General features: G+C 36.8%; 1 protein-coding gene across 6 annotated transcripts in view; it reads right to left on the minus strand.

Annotated features, from left to right (window-relative positions):
* FNDC3A (fibronectin type III domain containing 3A) overlaps nucleotides 1-12854 on the minus strand; it is a 189280-nt gene that overhangs the window by 103997 nt on the left and 72429 nt on the right. For all 6 annotated transcript variants that reach the window (XM_068527049.1, XM_068527047.1, XM_068527048.1 and 3 more), the window contains one exon: nucleotides 6877-6952. In XM_068527049.1, coding sequence (XP_068383150.1) covers nucleotides 6877-6952 — 76 coding nt within the window. The remainder of the gene's footprint in view (nucleotides 1-6876; nucleotides 6953-12854) is intronic.

A 12854-nucleotide genomic window follows, 5' to 3' on the forward strand; every position in this document is an offset into this window, starting at 1 on the left:
ATTATGAGTCATGTGGATGAAAGGCTCTTGGTGCTCCAGCCAGGCATCAGGGCTGTGCCTCTGAGGTGGGAGAGCCAACTTTAGGACACTGGTCCACAAGAGACCTCCCAGCTCCACGTAATACCAAACGGCGAAAATCTCTCAGAGATCTCCATCTCAACATCAAGACCCAGCTTCACTCAACGACCAGCAAGCTACAGTGCTGGACACCCTATGCCAAACAACTAGCAAGACAGGAACACAGCCCCATCCATTAGCAGAGAGGCTGCCTAAAATCATAATAAGGCCACAGACACCTCAAAACACAACACCAGATGTGAACGTGCCCAGCAGAAAGACAAGGTTCAGCCTCATCCACCAGAACACAGGCACTAGTCCCCTCCACCAGGAAACCTACACAACCCACTGAACCAACCTTAGCCACTGGGGACAGATACCAAAAACAACGGGAACTACGAACCTGCAGCCTGTGAAAAGGAGACCCCAAACACAGTAAGATAAGCAAAATGAGAAGACAGAAAAACACACAGCAGGTGAAGGAGCAGGGTCAAAACACACTAGACCTAACAAATGAAGAGGAAATAGGCAGTCTACCTGAAAAAGAATTCAGAATAATGATAGTAAAGATGATCCAAAATCTTGGAAATAGAATAGACAAAATGCAAAAAACATTTAACAAGGACGTAGAAGAACTAAAGAGGAACCAAGCAATGATGAAAAACACAATAAATGAAATTAAAAATACTCTAGAAGGGATCAATAGCAGAATAACTGAGGCAGAAGAACGGATAAGTCGCCTGGAAGATAAAATAGTGGAAATAACTACTGCAGAGCAGAATAAAGAAAAAAGAATGAAAAGAACTGAGGACAGTCTCAGAGACCTCTGGGACAACATTAAAGGCACCAACATTCGAATTATAGGGGTCCCAGAAGAAGAAGAGAAAAAGAAAGGGACTGAGAAAATATTTGAAGAGATTATAGTTGAAAAGTTCCCTAATATGGGAAAGGAAATAGTGAATCAAGTCCTGGAAGCACAGAGAGTCCCATACAGGATTAATCCAAGGAGAAACATGCCAAGACACATATTAATCAAACTACCAAAAATTAAACATAAAGAAAACATATTAAAAGCAGCAAGGGAAAAACAACAAATAACACACAAGGGAATTCCCCATAAGGTTAACAGCTGATCTTTCAGCAGAAACTCTGCAAGCCAGAAGGGAGTGGCAGGATATACTTAAAGTGATGAAGGAGAAAAACCTACAACCAAGATTACTCTACCCAGCAAGGATCTCATTCAGATTTGATGGAGAAATTGAAACCTTTACAGACAAGCAAAAGCTGAGAGAGTTCAGCACCACCAAACCAGCTTTACAACAAATGCTAAAGGAACTTCTCTAGGCAAGAAACACAAGAGAAGGAAAACACCTACAATAACAAACCCAAAACATTTAAGAAAATGGGAATAGGAACATACATATCGATAATTACCTTAAATATAAATGGATTAAATGCTCCCATCAAAAGACACAGACTGGCTGAATGGATACAAAAACAAGACCTGTATATATGCTGTCTACAAGAGACCCACTTCAGACGTAGGGACACATACAGACTGAAAGTGAGGCGATGGAAAAAGATATTCCATGCAAATGGAAATCAAAAGAAAGCTGGAGTAGCAATTCTCATATCAGACAAAATAGACTTTAAAATAAAGACTATTATAAGAGACAAAGAAGGACACTATATAATGATCAAGGGATCGATCCAAGAGGAAGGTATAACAATTGTAAATATTTATGCACCCAACATAGGAGCACCTCAATACATAAGGCAAATACTAACAGCCATAAAAGGGGAAATCGACAGCAACACAATCATAGTAGGGGACTTTAACACCCCACTTTCACCAATGGACAGATCATCCAAAATGAAAATAAATAAGGAAACACAAGCTTTAAATGATACATTAAACAAGATGGACTTAATTGATATTTATAGGACATTCAACCCCAAAACAACAGAATACACATTTTTCTCAAGTGCTCATCGAACATTCTCCCGGGTAGATCATATCTTGGGTCACAAATCAAGCCTTGGTAAATTTAAGAAAATTGAAATTGTATCATGTATCTTTTCCGACCACAACGCTATGAGACTAGGTATCAATTACAGGAAAAGATCTGTAAAAAATACAAACACATGGAGGCTACACAATACACTACTTAATAACGAAGTGTTCACTGAAGAAATCAAAGGGGAAATCAAAAAATACCTAGAAACAAATGACAATGGAGACATGACGACCCAAAACCTATGGGAGGCAGCAAAAGCAGTTGTAAGAGGGAAGTTTATAGCAATACAAGCCTACCTCAAGAAACAGGAAACATCTCGAATAAACAACCTAACCTTGCACCTAAAGCAATTAGAGAAAGAAGAACAAAAAAACCCCAAAGCTAGCAGAAGGAAAGAAATCATAAAGATCAGATCAGAAATAAATGAAAAAGAAATGAAGGAAACAACAGCAAAGATCAACAAGACTAAAAGCTGGTTCTTTGAGAAGATAAACAAAATTGATAAACCATTAGCCAGACTCATCAAGAAAAAAAGGGAGAAGACTCAAATCAACAGAATTAGAAATGAAAAAGGAGAAGTAACAACTGACACTGCAGAAATATAAACGATCATGAGAGATTACTACAAGCAACTCTATGCCAATAAAATGGACAACCTGGAAGAAATGGACAAATTCTTAGAAATGCACAACCTGCCGAGACTGAACCAGGAAGAAGTAGAAAATATGAACAGACCAATCACAAGCACTGAAATTGAAACTGTGATTAAAAATCTTCCAACAAACAAAAGCCCAGGACCAGATGGCTTCACAGGCGAATTCTATCAAACATTTAGAGAAGAGCTAACACCTATCCTTCTCAAACCCTTCCAATATATTGCAGAGGGAGGAACACTCCCCAACTCATTCTACGAGGCCACCATCACCCTGATACCAAAACCAGACAAAGATGTCACAAAGAAAGAAAACTACAGGCCAATATCACTGATGAACATAGATGCAAAAATCCTCAACAAAATACTAGCAAATAGAATCCAACAGCACATTAAAAGGATCATACACCATGATCAAGTGGGGTTTATCCGAGGAATGCAAGGATTCTTCAACATACGCAAATCAATCAACATGATACACCATATTAACAAATTGAAGGAGAAAAACCATATGATCAATCTCAATAGATGCAGAGAAAGCTTTCGACAAAATTCAACACCCATTTATGATAAAAGCCCTGCAGCAAGTAGGCATAGAGGGAACTTTCCTCAACATAATAAAGGCCATATATGACAAACCCACAGCCAACATTGTCCTCAATGGTGAAAAACTGAAACCATTTCCACTAAGATCAGGAACAAGACAAGGTTGCCCACTCTCACCACTATTATTCAACATAGTTTTGGAAGTGTTAGCCACAGCAACAAGAGAAGAAAAAGAAATAAAAGGAATCCAAATCGGAAAAGAAGAAGTAAAGCTGTCACTGTTTGCAGATGACATGATACTATACATAGAGAATCCTAAAGATGCTACCAGAAAACTACTAGAACTAATCAATGAATTTGGTAAAGTAGCAGGACACAAAATTAATGCACAGAAATCTCTTGCATTCCTATACACTAATGATGAAAAATCTGATAGTGAATTTAAGAAAACACTCCCGTTTACCACTGCAACAAAAAGAATATAATATCTAGGAATAAACCTACCTAAGAAGACAAAAGACCTGTATGTAGAAAACTATAAGACACTGATGAAAGAAATTAAAGATATACAAATAGATGGAGAGATATACCATGTTCTTGGATTGGAAGAATCAATATTGTGAAAATAACTCTACTACCCAAAGCAATCTACAGATTCAATGCAATCCCTATCAAACTACCACTGGCGTTTTTCACAGAACTAGAACAAAAAATTTCACAATTTGTATGGAAACACAAAAGACCCCGAATAGCCAAAGCAATCTTGAGAACGAAAAATGGGGCTGGAGGAATCAGGCTCCCTGACTTCAGACTATACTACAAAGTACAGTAATCAAGAGTTTGGTACTGGCACAAAAACAGAAACATAGATCAATGGAACAGGATAGAAAGCCCAGAGATAAACCCACGCACATATGGTCACCTTATCTTTGATAAAGGAGGCAAGCATATACAGTGGAGAAATGACAGCCTCTTCAGTAAGTGGTGCTGGGAAAACTGGACAGGTATATGTAAAAGTATGAAATTAGAACACTCCCTAACACCATACACAAAAATAAACTCAAAATGGATTAAAGACCTAAATGTAAGGCCAGACACTATCAAAATCTTAGAGGAAAACATAGGCAGAACACTCTATGACATAAATCACAGCAAGATCCTTTTTGACCCAACTCCTAGAGAAATGGAAATAAAAACACAAATAAACAAATGGGACCTAATGAAAGTTAAAAGCTTTTGCACAGCAAAGGAAACCATAAACAAGACCAAAAGACAACCCTCAGAATGGGAGAAAATATTTGCAAATGAAGCAACTGACAAAGGATTAATCTCCAAGATTTACAAGCAGCTCATGCAGCTCAATAACAAAAAAACAAACAACCCAATCCAAAAATGGGCAGAAGACCTAAACAGACATTTCTCCAAAGAAGATATACAGATTGCCAACAGACACATGAAAGAATGCTCAACATCATTAATCATTAGAGAAATGCAAATCAAAACTACAATGAGATATCATCTCACACCAGTCAGAATGGCCATCATCAAAAAATCTAGAAACAATAAATGCTGGAGAGGGTGTGGAGAAAAGGGAACACTCTTGCACTGTTGGTGGGAATGTAAATTGATACAGCCACTATGGAGAACAGTATGGAGGTTCCTTAAAAAACTAAAAATAGAACTACCATACGACCCAGCAATCCCACTACTGGGCATATACCCTGAGAAGACCATAATTCAAAAAGAGTCATGTACCAAAATGTTCATAGCAGCTCTATTTACAATAGCCAGGATATGGAAGCAACCTAAGTGCCTGTCATCGGATGAATGGATAAAGAAGATGTGGCACATATATACAATGGAATATTACTCAGCCATAAAAAGAAACAAAATGGAGGTATTTGTAGTGAGGTGGATGGAGTTAGAGTCTGTCATACAGAGTGAAGTAAGTTAGAAAGAGAAAAACAAATACAGTATGCTAACACATATATATGGAATCTAAGGAAAAAAAAAAAGTCATGAAGAACCTAGTGGCAAGACGGGAATAAAGACACAGACCTACTAGAGAATGGACTTGAGGATATGGGGAGGGCGAGGGGTAAGATGTGACAGGGTGGCATGGACATATATACACTACCAAACGTAAAATAGATAGCTAGTGGGAAGCAGCCTCATAGCACAGGGAGATCAGCTCGGTGCTGTGTGACCACCTAGAGGGGTGGGATAGGGAGGGTGGGAGGGAGGGAGACGCAAGAGGGAAGAGATATGGGGACATATGTATATGTATAACTCATTCACTTTGTTATAAAGCAGAAACTAACACACCATTGTAAAGCAATTATAGTCCAATAAAGATGTTTAAAAAAAAAGAGTATCCTGGTTTGGATGATAAAGCATACGGTCCCCCCACTTCTAACGTGCTCTTTTCAAATGAAAGTAATAACTATTAGATAGGTACCCAATATGTGGAAGGCCAAGAACTGAAGGGAATACAAAGAAATGTAAGAAATGGTATCTGCCCATAAAGTCCTTATTAAAACTTAGTTGGAGAGACTGAATAAACATTCCAAGTTAAACATACAAAATTTAACTGGCTTTTCAAAATACTAACTGGAAGAACTGTTACAAGAAAGTACATTCTTGCTAAATGAATGGCACAATAATTGGTGTTTTGGGCTTTCACAGGAGATGGGGTCACCTTCTATTAAACACCGCTACAGTACCCACCATCACCATTTACTCAGTGCCTTATGTGTGCCAGGTCTGGTTTAGAGTGCTTTATAAACATATTAGTCAACCCTCACAATTATCCTATGAGGTGTGTTATTATTCACAGGGATAGGAATTTTACTGAGAAACGTACCTGATAGAGGTTAAGTAACATGCAAAAGTTCATACAGCCAGTTAAGTGGCAGAGTTGGGGTTTAAAGCCAGGTTCTCTAATTCCAAAGCTAATGACCTTTTTATTGCTTTCATCTTCACACAGAGTGGTGGTTCTCAGCTAGGGGTGATTTTGCCTCCCAGGGAACATTTGGTGATACCTGGAGACAGTTTTGTTTGGCACAAACGTGTGTGTGTGTCGGGGGGTGTTGGCTAGTAAGTTGTGTGGAAGGGATGCTTACTAAAGACTTTATAAAAAACCTTTTAAAGATAAGATCTGAGCTCAGTCTGGAAGCATTTGGATAGGCTGGGGGTAGTGGTGATATGGGTAAATTATAGATAAGAAGAAGAATACAGTAAGTACAAGAAAGGTTCAGAGACAGTGAATAAACCAACTTAGCAAGATTGAAGGGAAACAGTATTGAAGGGAAAGTGGGAAGCAAGCAAGAAAGAAGAAATGATCTTTCAAAAAGACTAAGGAACCTGAACTGGATTCACTGAAGATTTCTGAGCAGGGGAGTGACATCACAGTAGGATTAATCAAGAAACCAGGGCAAAGAGACTAATTAGGATGCTACTGTAATAGTTAAGCCATAAAGTATTCAGAGTTTGTGCCTTGTTGTGGTGGTAGTGAGAAAGAAAGGAAGAAACTACAAGCATATACACTTTTATGTATCATAAATTTTAGTCTTGTCTCAAATGACAATAAAATACCATTCTTACCTGTAATGCACTGAAACTGTCCATCTTCTCTTCTTATTGTAAATGCTTCCCCTGGGTTAACTTGTACCAGGATAACCTTAAAATGAGGGGAAGAAGTATTAATCAAAAGAGAAACAGAGCAAATCAGTATATCAAGATATTAAATGTTGCTAGTAAGAGAGTAGATGTGAGCTATTTAATCATATGAAACTGGGAAGGAAAATGGGGATTACACATTTGTTGAAAAGTACTAATTACTTCATTTTTCTGGAGGTCAGCCTCAAGCCAAAAGTAAGGGAATAAAAAAAGACAGCGGCACAATTTTATTGGAAAGTCAATAACTTCACTCTGAAACAAAGATGGAGTCAAACTACAAAATATTTGGATCATCTATGCCTACTTCACCAATTGTAAAGTATTGTGTTTTTCTAAAAATAAAGTATAAATTGATAGGTAGAGAATAAGATGGCACCCCTGAATTAGTATGACATCTCAAATTAGCAATATATTTAAAAATATGTTAAATTAATCCCATAATTTTGAGTAGTTTTCTTTTTATTTTATAGGTAATACACACTAATCTTATGACACCTGAAAAACAGAAAAACAAAAAACTGGAAAAAAACTGAAGTCCCTCCATCCTAATAAACATTGTTAGCATTCTGATAAATTTCTTAGTCTTGTTCTCTATGCATAGGCTTAATTTCCTCCCTTAAATATAGGGGGGAAAATAAGACCTCCAATTCTGTGTCTTTTTTTGGTTTAATATTAAAAAAAGACTTTTCCATGTTATTATTCAAAGTATGTTATCGAATGTTTATACCATAAACTACTTAACCATCCTCTTAATTAAAGAATTTAGGTAGTGAGCATTTTGGTATGTAGTTTTCCCATCTCTATAATTAGTATTGTTTCCTTATGATATATTCCCAGAAACAGAATTCCCGTATCTGTTGCTAAACTACTTTTTAAAAGGGTTTTACGAATTCACATTCCTCCTCAGTCTATGAGAACACCATTTAAACACATTCTCTGCACCCCTAAAAATTAGTTTTAAAGTCTTTGCTACCTTGATAGATGAAAACAGCATATTACTATTGCTTAATTTGCACTTTTTTGATTATTAATGAGGTTAAAATCTATCTTTACATTTGCTACTGGCCCTTTTGTAAACTGGCTGTCTGTCATCTTTATCTTTTGGGGTCTTAAATGTTCTTAGCAATTCATATGAATTCTCTGAATAATAATGGTAGTAATAATAATAATAATATAATATACTATGGTATGCTGCAAATATTTTCCCATTTTGTCTTCTCAAATTTTTTAATTGTTTATTTTCCTGTAGCCAATGTTACCTATTTTTTCCTTTGTGACACCTTCTATTGCTTCTAAATTTAACTTGTGGCTGGCTATCAAGCACTTGAAATGTGGCTTGTCTTTGTCTATATGGAGATGTGCCATAGGTGTAAAATACACACTGCATTTCAAACACTTAGTACAAAAGAACCCAACCATGTAAAATATCTTGTTGTTAATTTTTATACTGATTACATATTGAAATAATATTCTGGACATATTGGGTTAATAAAAAATTATTACAATTAATTTTTCCTGTTTTTACTTTTTAACGTAGCTACTAACATTTTTTTTTTTAAATGGTTCATCAGCTGATTTTTTTTTTATTAATTAATTAATTTATTTATGGCTGTGTTGGATCTTCGTTTCTGTGCGAGGGCTTTCTCCAGTTGTGGCAAGCGGGGGCCACTCTTCATCGCGGTGCGCGGGCCTCTCACTGTCGCGGCCTCTCTTGTTGCGGAGCACAGGCTCCAGACGCGCAGGCTCAGTAATTGTGGCTCACGGGCCCATTTGCTCCGCGGCATGTGGGATCTTCCCAGACCAGGGCTCGAACCCGTGTCTCCTGCATTGGCAGGCAGATTCTCAACCACTGCGCCACCAGGGAAGCCCTAACATTTTTTAAATTACTTATGTGATTGGCTTTATATTTCCATTGGACAACGCTGACCTATAGGTTTGATAAAAATGCTAGTTTTTCTTTTCTTCTAGTTTTATATAATTTAATTGCTTATATTTAGTTCTTTAATGCACCTCAAATTTATCTGGAGAAGATCCAAAAATATTTTTTTTCCTTAGAGAGCTAACCAATACAATTTGCTAAATTTAAGATATCTCCTTTAGCACACAATATACTCTTCTGGCCTGTCTCATCCATAACACTATCTACTTTGGCAAAAGTAGCTTTGGAAATATGTTTTTATTTTCATCATTTTAAACACTGTAACCTTAGAAATATGTTTTCTGTTGGTGTACCTCGATTACTACTCTTCTTCAAACATTTCTTTGACATTGGTGATAAGTGCTATGACAGGAGAAGTTAAGCACTATCAGAGCACACAGGACCAAGTACTTAAATTAGTGTTACTTGAGCATGTGTGTGTATACCATGTGTATGCACGTGTGTGTGTGTGTGTGTTCATGTATTTAATGGCTTTCTAGAGAATATAAAAGTTAAGCTGAGTCCTGAAGACTGAGAAGGAACTAGCTAGGCAAGAAGAGTGGGAAGGCCTTTAAGGTACAGAGAAGAGCAAATGCAAAGCTCCAGGAAAGGAAACGTCGTCAACAGTTTATCAAATTCAATGAACCAAAAGAAGTTCTGTAGTTTTATATGGCTGGAGAATGGGGCAGGCGGAGATAAGGGTTGGGGAAACGATGCAGGAAAAAAGTTAGAAATATGGTGAAAGGTAGACAGGAGTTGGGTTAAGAAGGGTCTTGTGAGCCACCCTAAGGGCAAGGAAGAGTTACGTAAGCAGGTAATGCTATGGAGGATCGCCCTAGCTGCAGTGTAGCAACCAGATATAGGAAGAACTCTTCATCAGGAGGTTACAACAGTCATCTAAGTAGGCTTCTTTTAATGCATTAATTTCTATTTTCAACTTTTATTATTTCCTTTCTTCTGTTTTCCTTAGGCTTACCATGTTGTTTTTCTAACTTTTTCAGTTGAATACTCTATTTTATTATTTCTTTAGTAATATATGCACTTAAAACCATGAATTTTACTCAGTTTAACCACAGAGAATATTTTCACTATTATTTTTTAGATTTTCTGCCATTTACTTCTTCATTCCGTGATCCAACAGTTGTTTTAAAGAAAACTTACAATTTTGAAAGTGGGCTGGAGGATTTTCAGTTTGTTTTTATTTCCAATACATTTTTTTATCAATCTCAAACAAATCCATGGCTCTTTAAAAATTTTTTTAACCCATTATGTTTCTTTCACTCCTTTCCTTATTAGTGTTAGAACTTAGTAGAGGTAGTGAATTACCGAAGGATGATACCTGAGGCCAGCACTGGGTTAAAGCACAGGAGTTCTTAACCTGGGGGCCATAGATATCTATTCAAAGGGTTTGTGAACCACGCAGAATTATATATGAAACTCTCTGTAGATATTACAATTTTCTATGGAAGGGTTCACTATTTTCATTAGATTTCACTAAATTCTTAATGGGGTTCAAGACCCAAAGTAGTGCTTACTGTGTCACACTATGCTGTCTGCTTTACATGTATGTTACCTCTTTTAATTATGACCCTCTATCAGTACTGGTTGTACTATGGAGTTCTATAAAATACTAATAATTCCTGTAATGAATTCATTCACTACAAAGTTGGGAAAAAGAAATAAAACTAAGAAAACCAAACACGGTACACATACAACCGATATATCCTGATATGAAGTAAGAAAGGATAAACTCTTTTAAATTATAATAAGACGTTCAGGAAAATGGTAGGAGGTTAAATTTATTCATTTATCTAAACACCCACTGTGTGGCACCTACTCTTATATGCACTATGGACACCAAGAAGAAAAATAAATCACAGTCCAAGGCCTCAAGGAATACACAGTCTTGTGAGGGAGACAGGCAAGTACTCAGCCAATTAACTGTACAGTGTAATAAGAGGTGTAACAGAGATATGAACAATGTACTATAGGTTCCACTCAGCCCACAATGATGAGGGAAGATTCCTGGAGGAGATGATAGCTACATAATGTTCAGAGGGACAACCAAGAATTAACACGCTAAAGATGGGGAGAGAACATTCCAGGAGAGAGCACACATAGCATGTATGAAGTCATGGTGGTGAAAGAGATCACGGATAATTTTTTTTTTTTAAACATCTTTATTGGAGTATAATTGCTTCACAGTGGTGTGTTAGTTTCTGCTTTATAACAAAGTGAATCAGTTATACATATACATATGTCCCCATATCTCTTCCCTCTTGCGTCTCCCTCCCTCCCACCCTCCCTATCCCACCCCTCTAGGTGGTCACAAAGCACCGAGCTGATCTCCCTGTGCTATGCGGCTGCTTCCCACTAGCTATCTATTTTACGTTTGGTAGTGTATATATGTCCATGCCACTCTCTCACTTTGTCCCAGCTTACCCTTCCCCCTCCCCGTATCCTCAAGTCCATTCTCTAGTAGGTCTGTAAATTGATCACGGACAATTTGAAAATGGGAAGAAGTATGGCATAGCTAAAGTCTAAACTAGTTTGAGAAATGCAATAGAAAGAGATAAAATTGGGAGGATAAGCAGGGGCTAGATCATGAAGAACCTTAAATATAAAGCTAAGGAGTTAAACCTTTAGGCAAGGCTATTAAACAGGGAAGGGTCATATTCAAATTTCATCTTTACCCCAACTTTTATTCTGTAATATTTCAAATGTACAGAAAAACTGCAGGATTGATTCAATGAATGCCCATATACCCCTCACCTAGATTCACCAATTGTTAATGGGTTGCCATATTTGCTCACTCTCACACTCACTCTTTTTTTTGATATACCATTTTAGAATACCTGAGTGGTGTTAAGTTTGATCACTTGGTTTTAGGTGATTATCTGTTAGATGTCTCTATTATAAAGATACCATTTCCCTTTGAAAGTAATAAACAATCAATATGGTGATACTTTGAGACTCTCTGAATATTCTATTACCTAACAGTCTTTCACCCAATGGTTTCAACAATTACTACTAAACATTATTGTGGTAGCTGTAAAATGGCAATTTAAAAAAACCCTATTCTTTCTGTAGTTACTAGTTAGCATTCTTCTATTAAGAAGAGACTTCTTTTCTGAATTCTTCCCCTTATCCTACACCCCAACTTTACATATTTCTTAGTATGAGTATGGGCTCATGGATTCTTTTAAAAATCGATGTTATTATAATCCATTAGTGTCACTATTAATATTTTCAGTGAGGTGAAATTCACATATTAATTATAAATCAATATTAAAGTGTACAATTCTAGGCATTTAGTACATTCACGATGTTGTGCAACCACCACCTCTTCTGGTTCCAAAACATTTTACTACACCATTTCCATTAAGAAATCACTCTACTTTTTCCCTCTTTAAAACCCTGATAACCACCAATTTGCCTTCTGTCTCTATGGATTTACCCATTTCTATGTATCACATAAATAGAATCATACAATATGTGATCTTTTATGACTGGTTTCTTTCACTTAGCATAACGTTTTCAAGGTTCATCCAGGTTGTAGCATGTATCAGTACTTCATTTCATTTTATGGCTAAATAACATTCTACTGTATGGATATACTACAATTTATGTATCCATTCAAACACTGATAAACAACTGGACTGTTTTCAACCTTCTGGTTATTGAGAATAGTGCTATGGTAAACATTGATGTACAAATATTTGAGTTCCTCTTTTCAATTTTGGGGGTATGTACCCAGGAGTAGAACTGCTGGGTCATAGAGTAACTCTACATGTAACTTTTTGAGGAACCACCACATGCTCCTTATGCAGCTGCATCATTTCACATGCCCAGTAACAATATACAAGGATTCCAATTTCTCTAGACTCTTGCTAATGCTTGTTATTTTGATTATAGATATCCAGTGGATATAAAGTAATATCTCATTGTGGTACTGATTTGCATTTCCCTAACATCCCTGACAAAT

This window comes from Eschrichtius robustus, chromosome 18 (assembly GCF_028021215.1).
Source record: "Eschrichtius robustus isolate mEscRob2 chromosome 18, mEscRob2.pri, whole genome shotgun sequence".
Taxonomy (NCBI): domain Eukaryota; kingdom Metazoa; phylum Chordata; class Mammalia; order Artiodactyla; family Eschrichtiidae; genus Eschrichtius; species Eschrichtius robustus.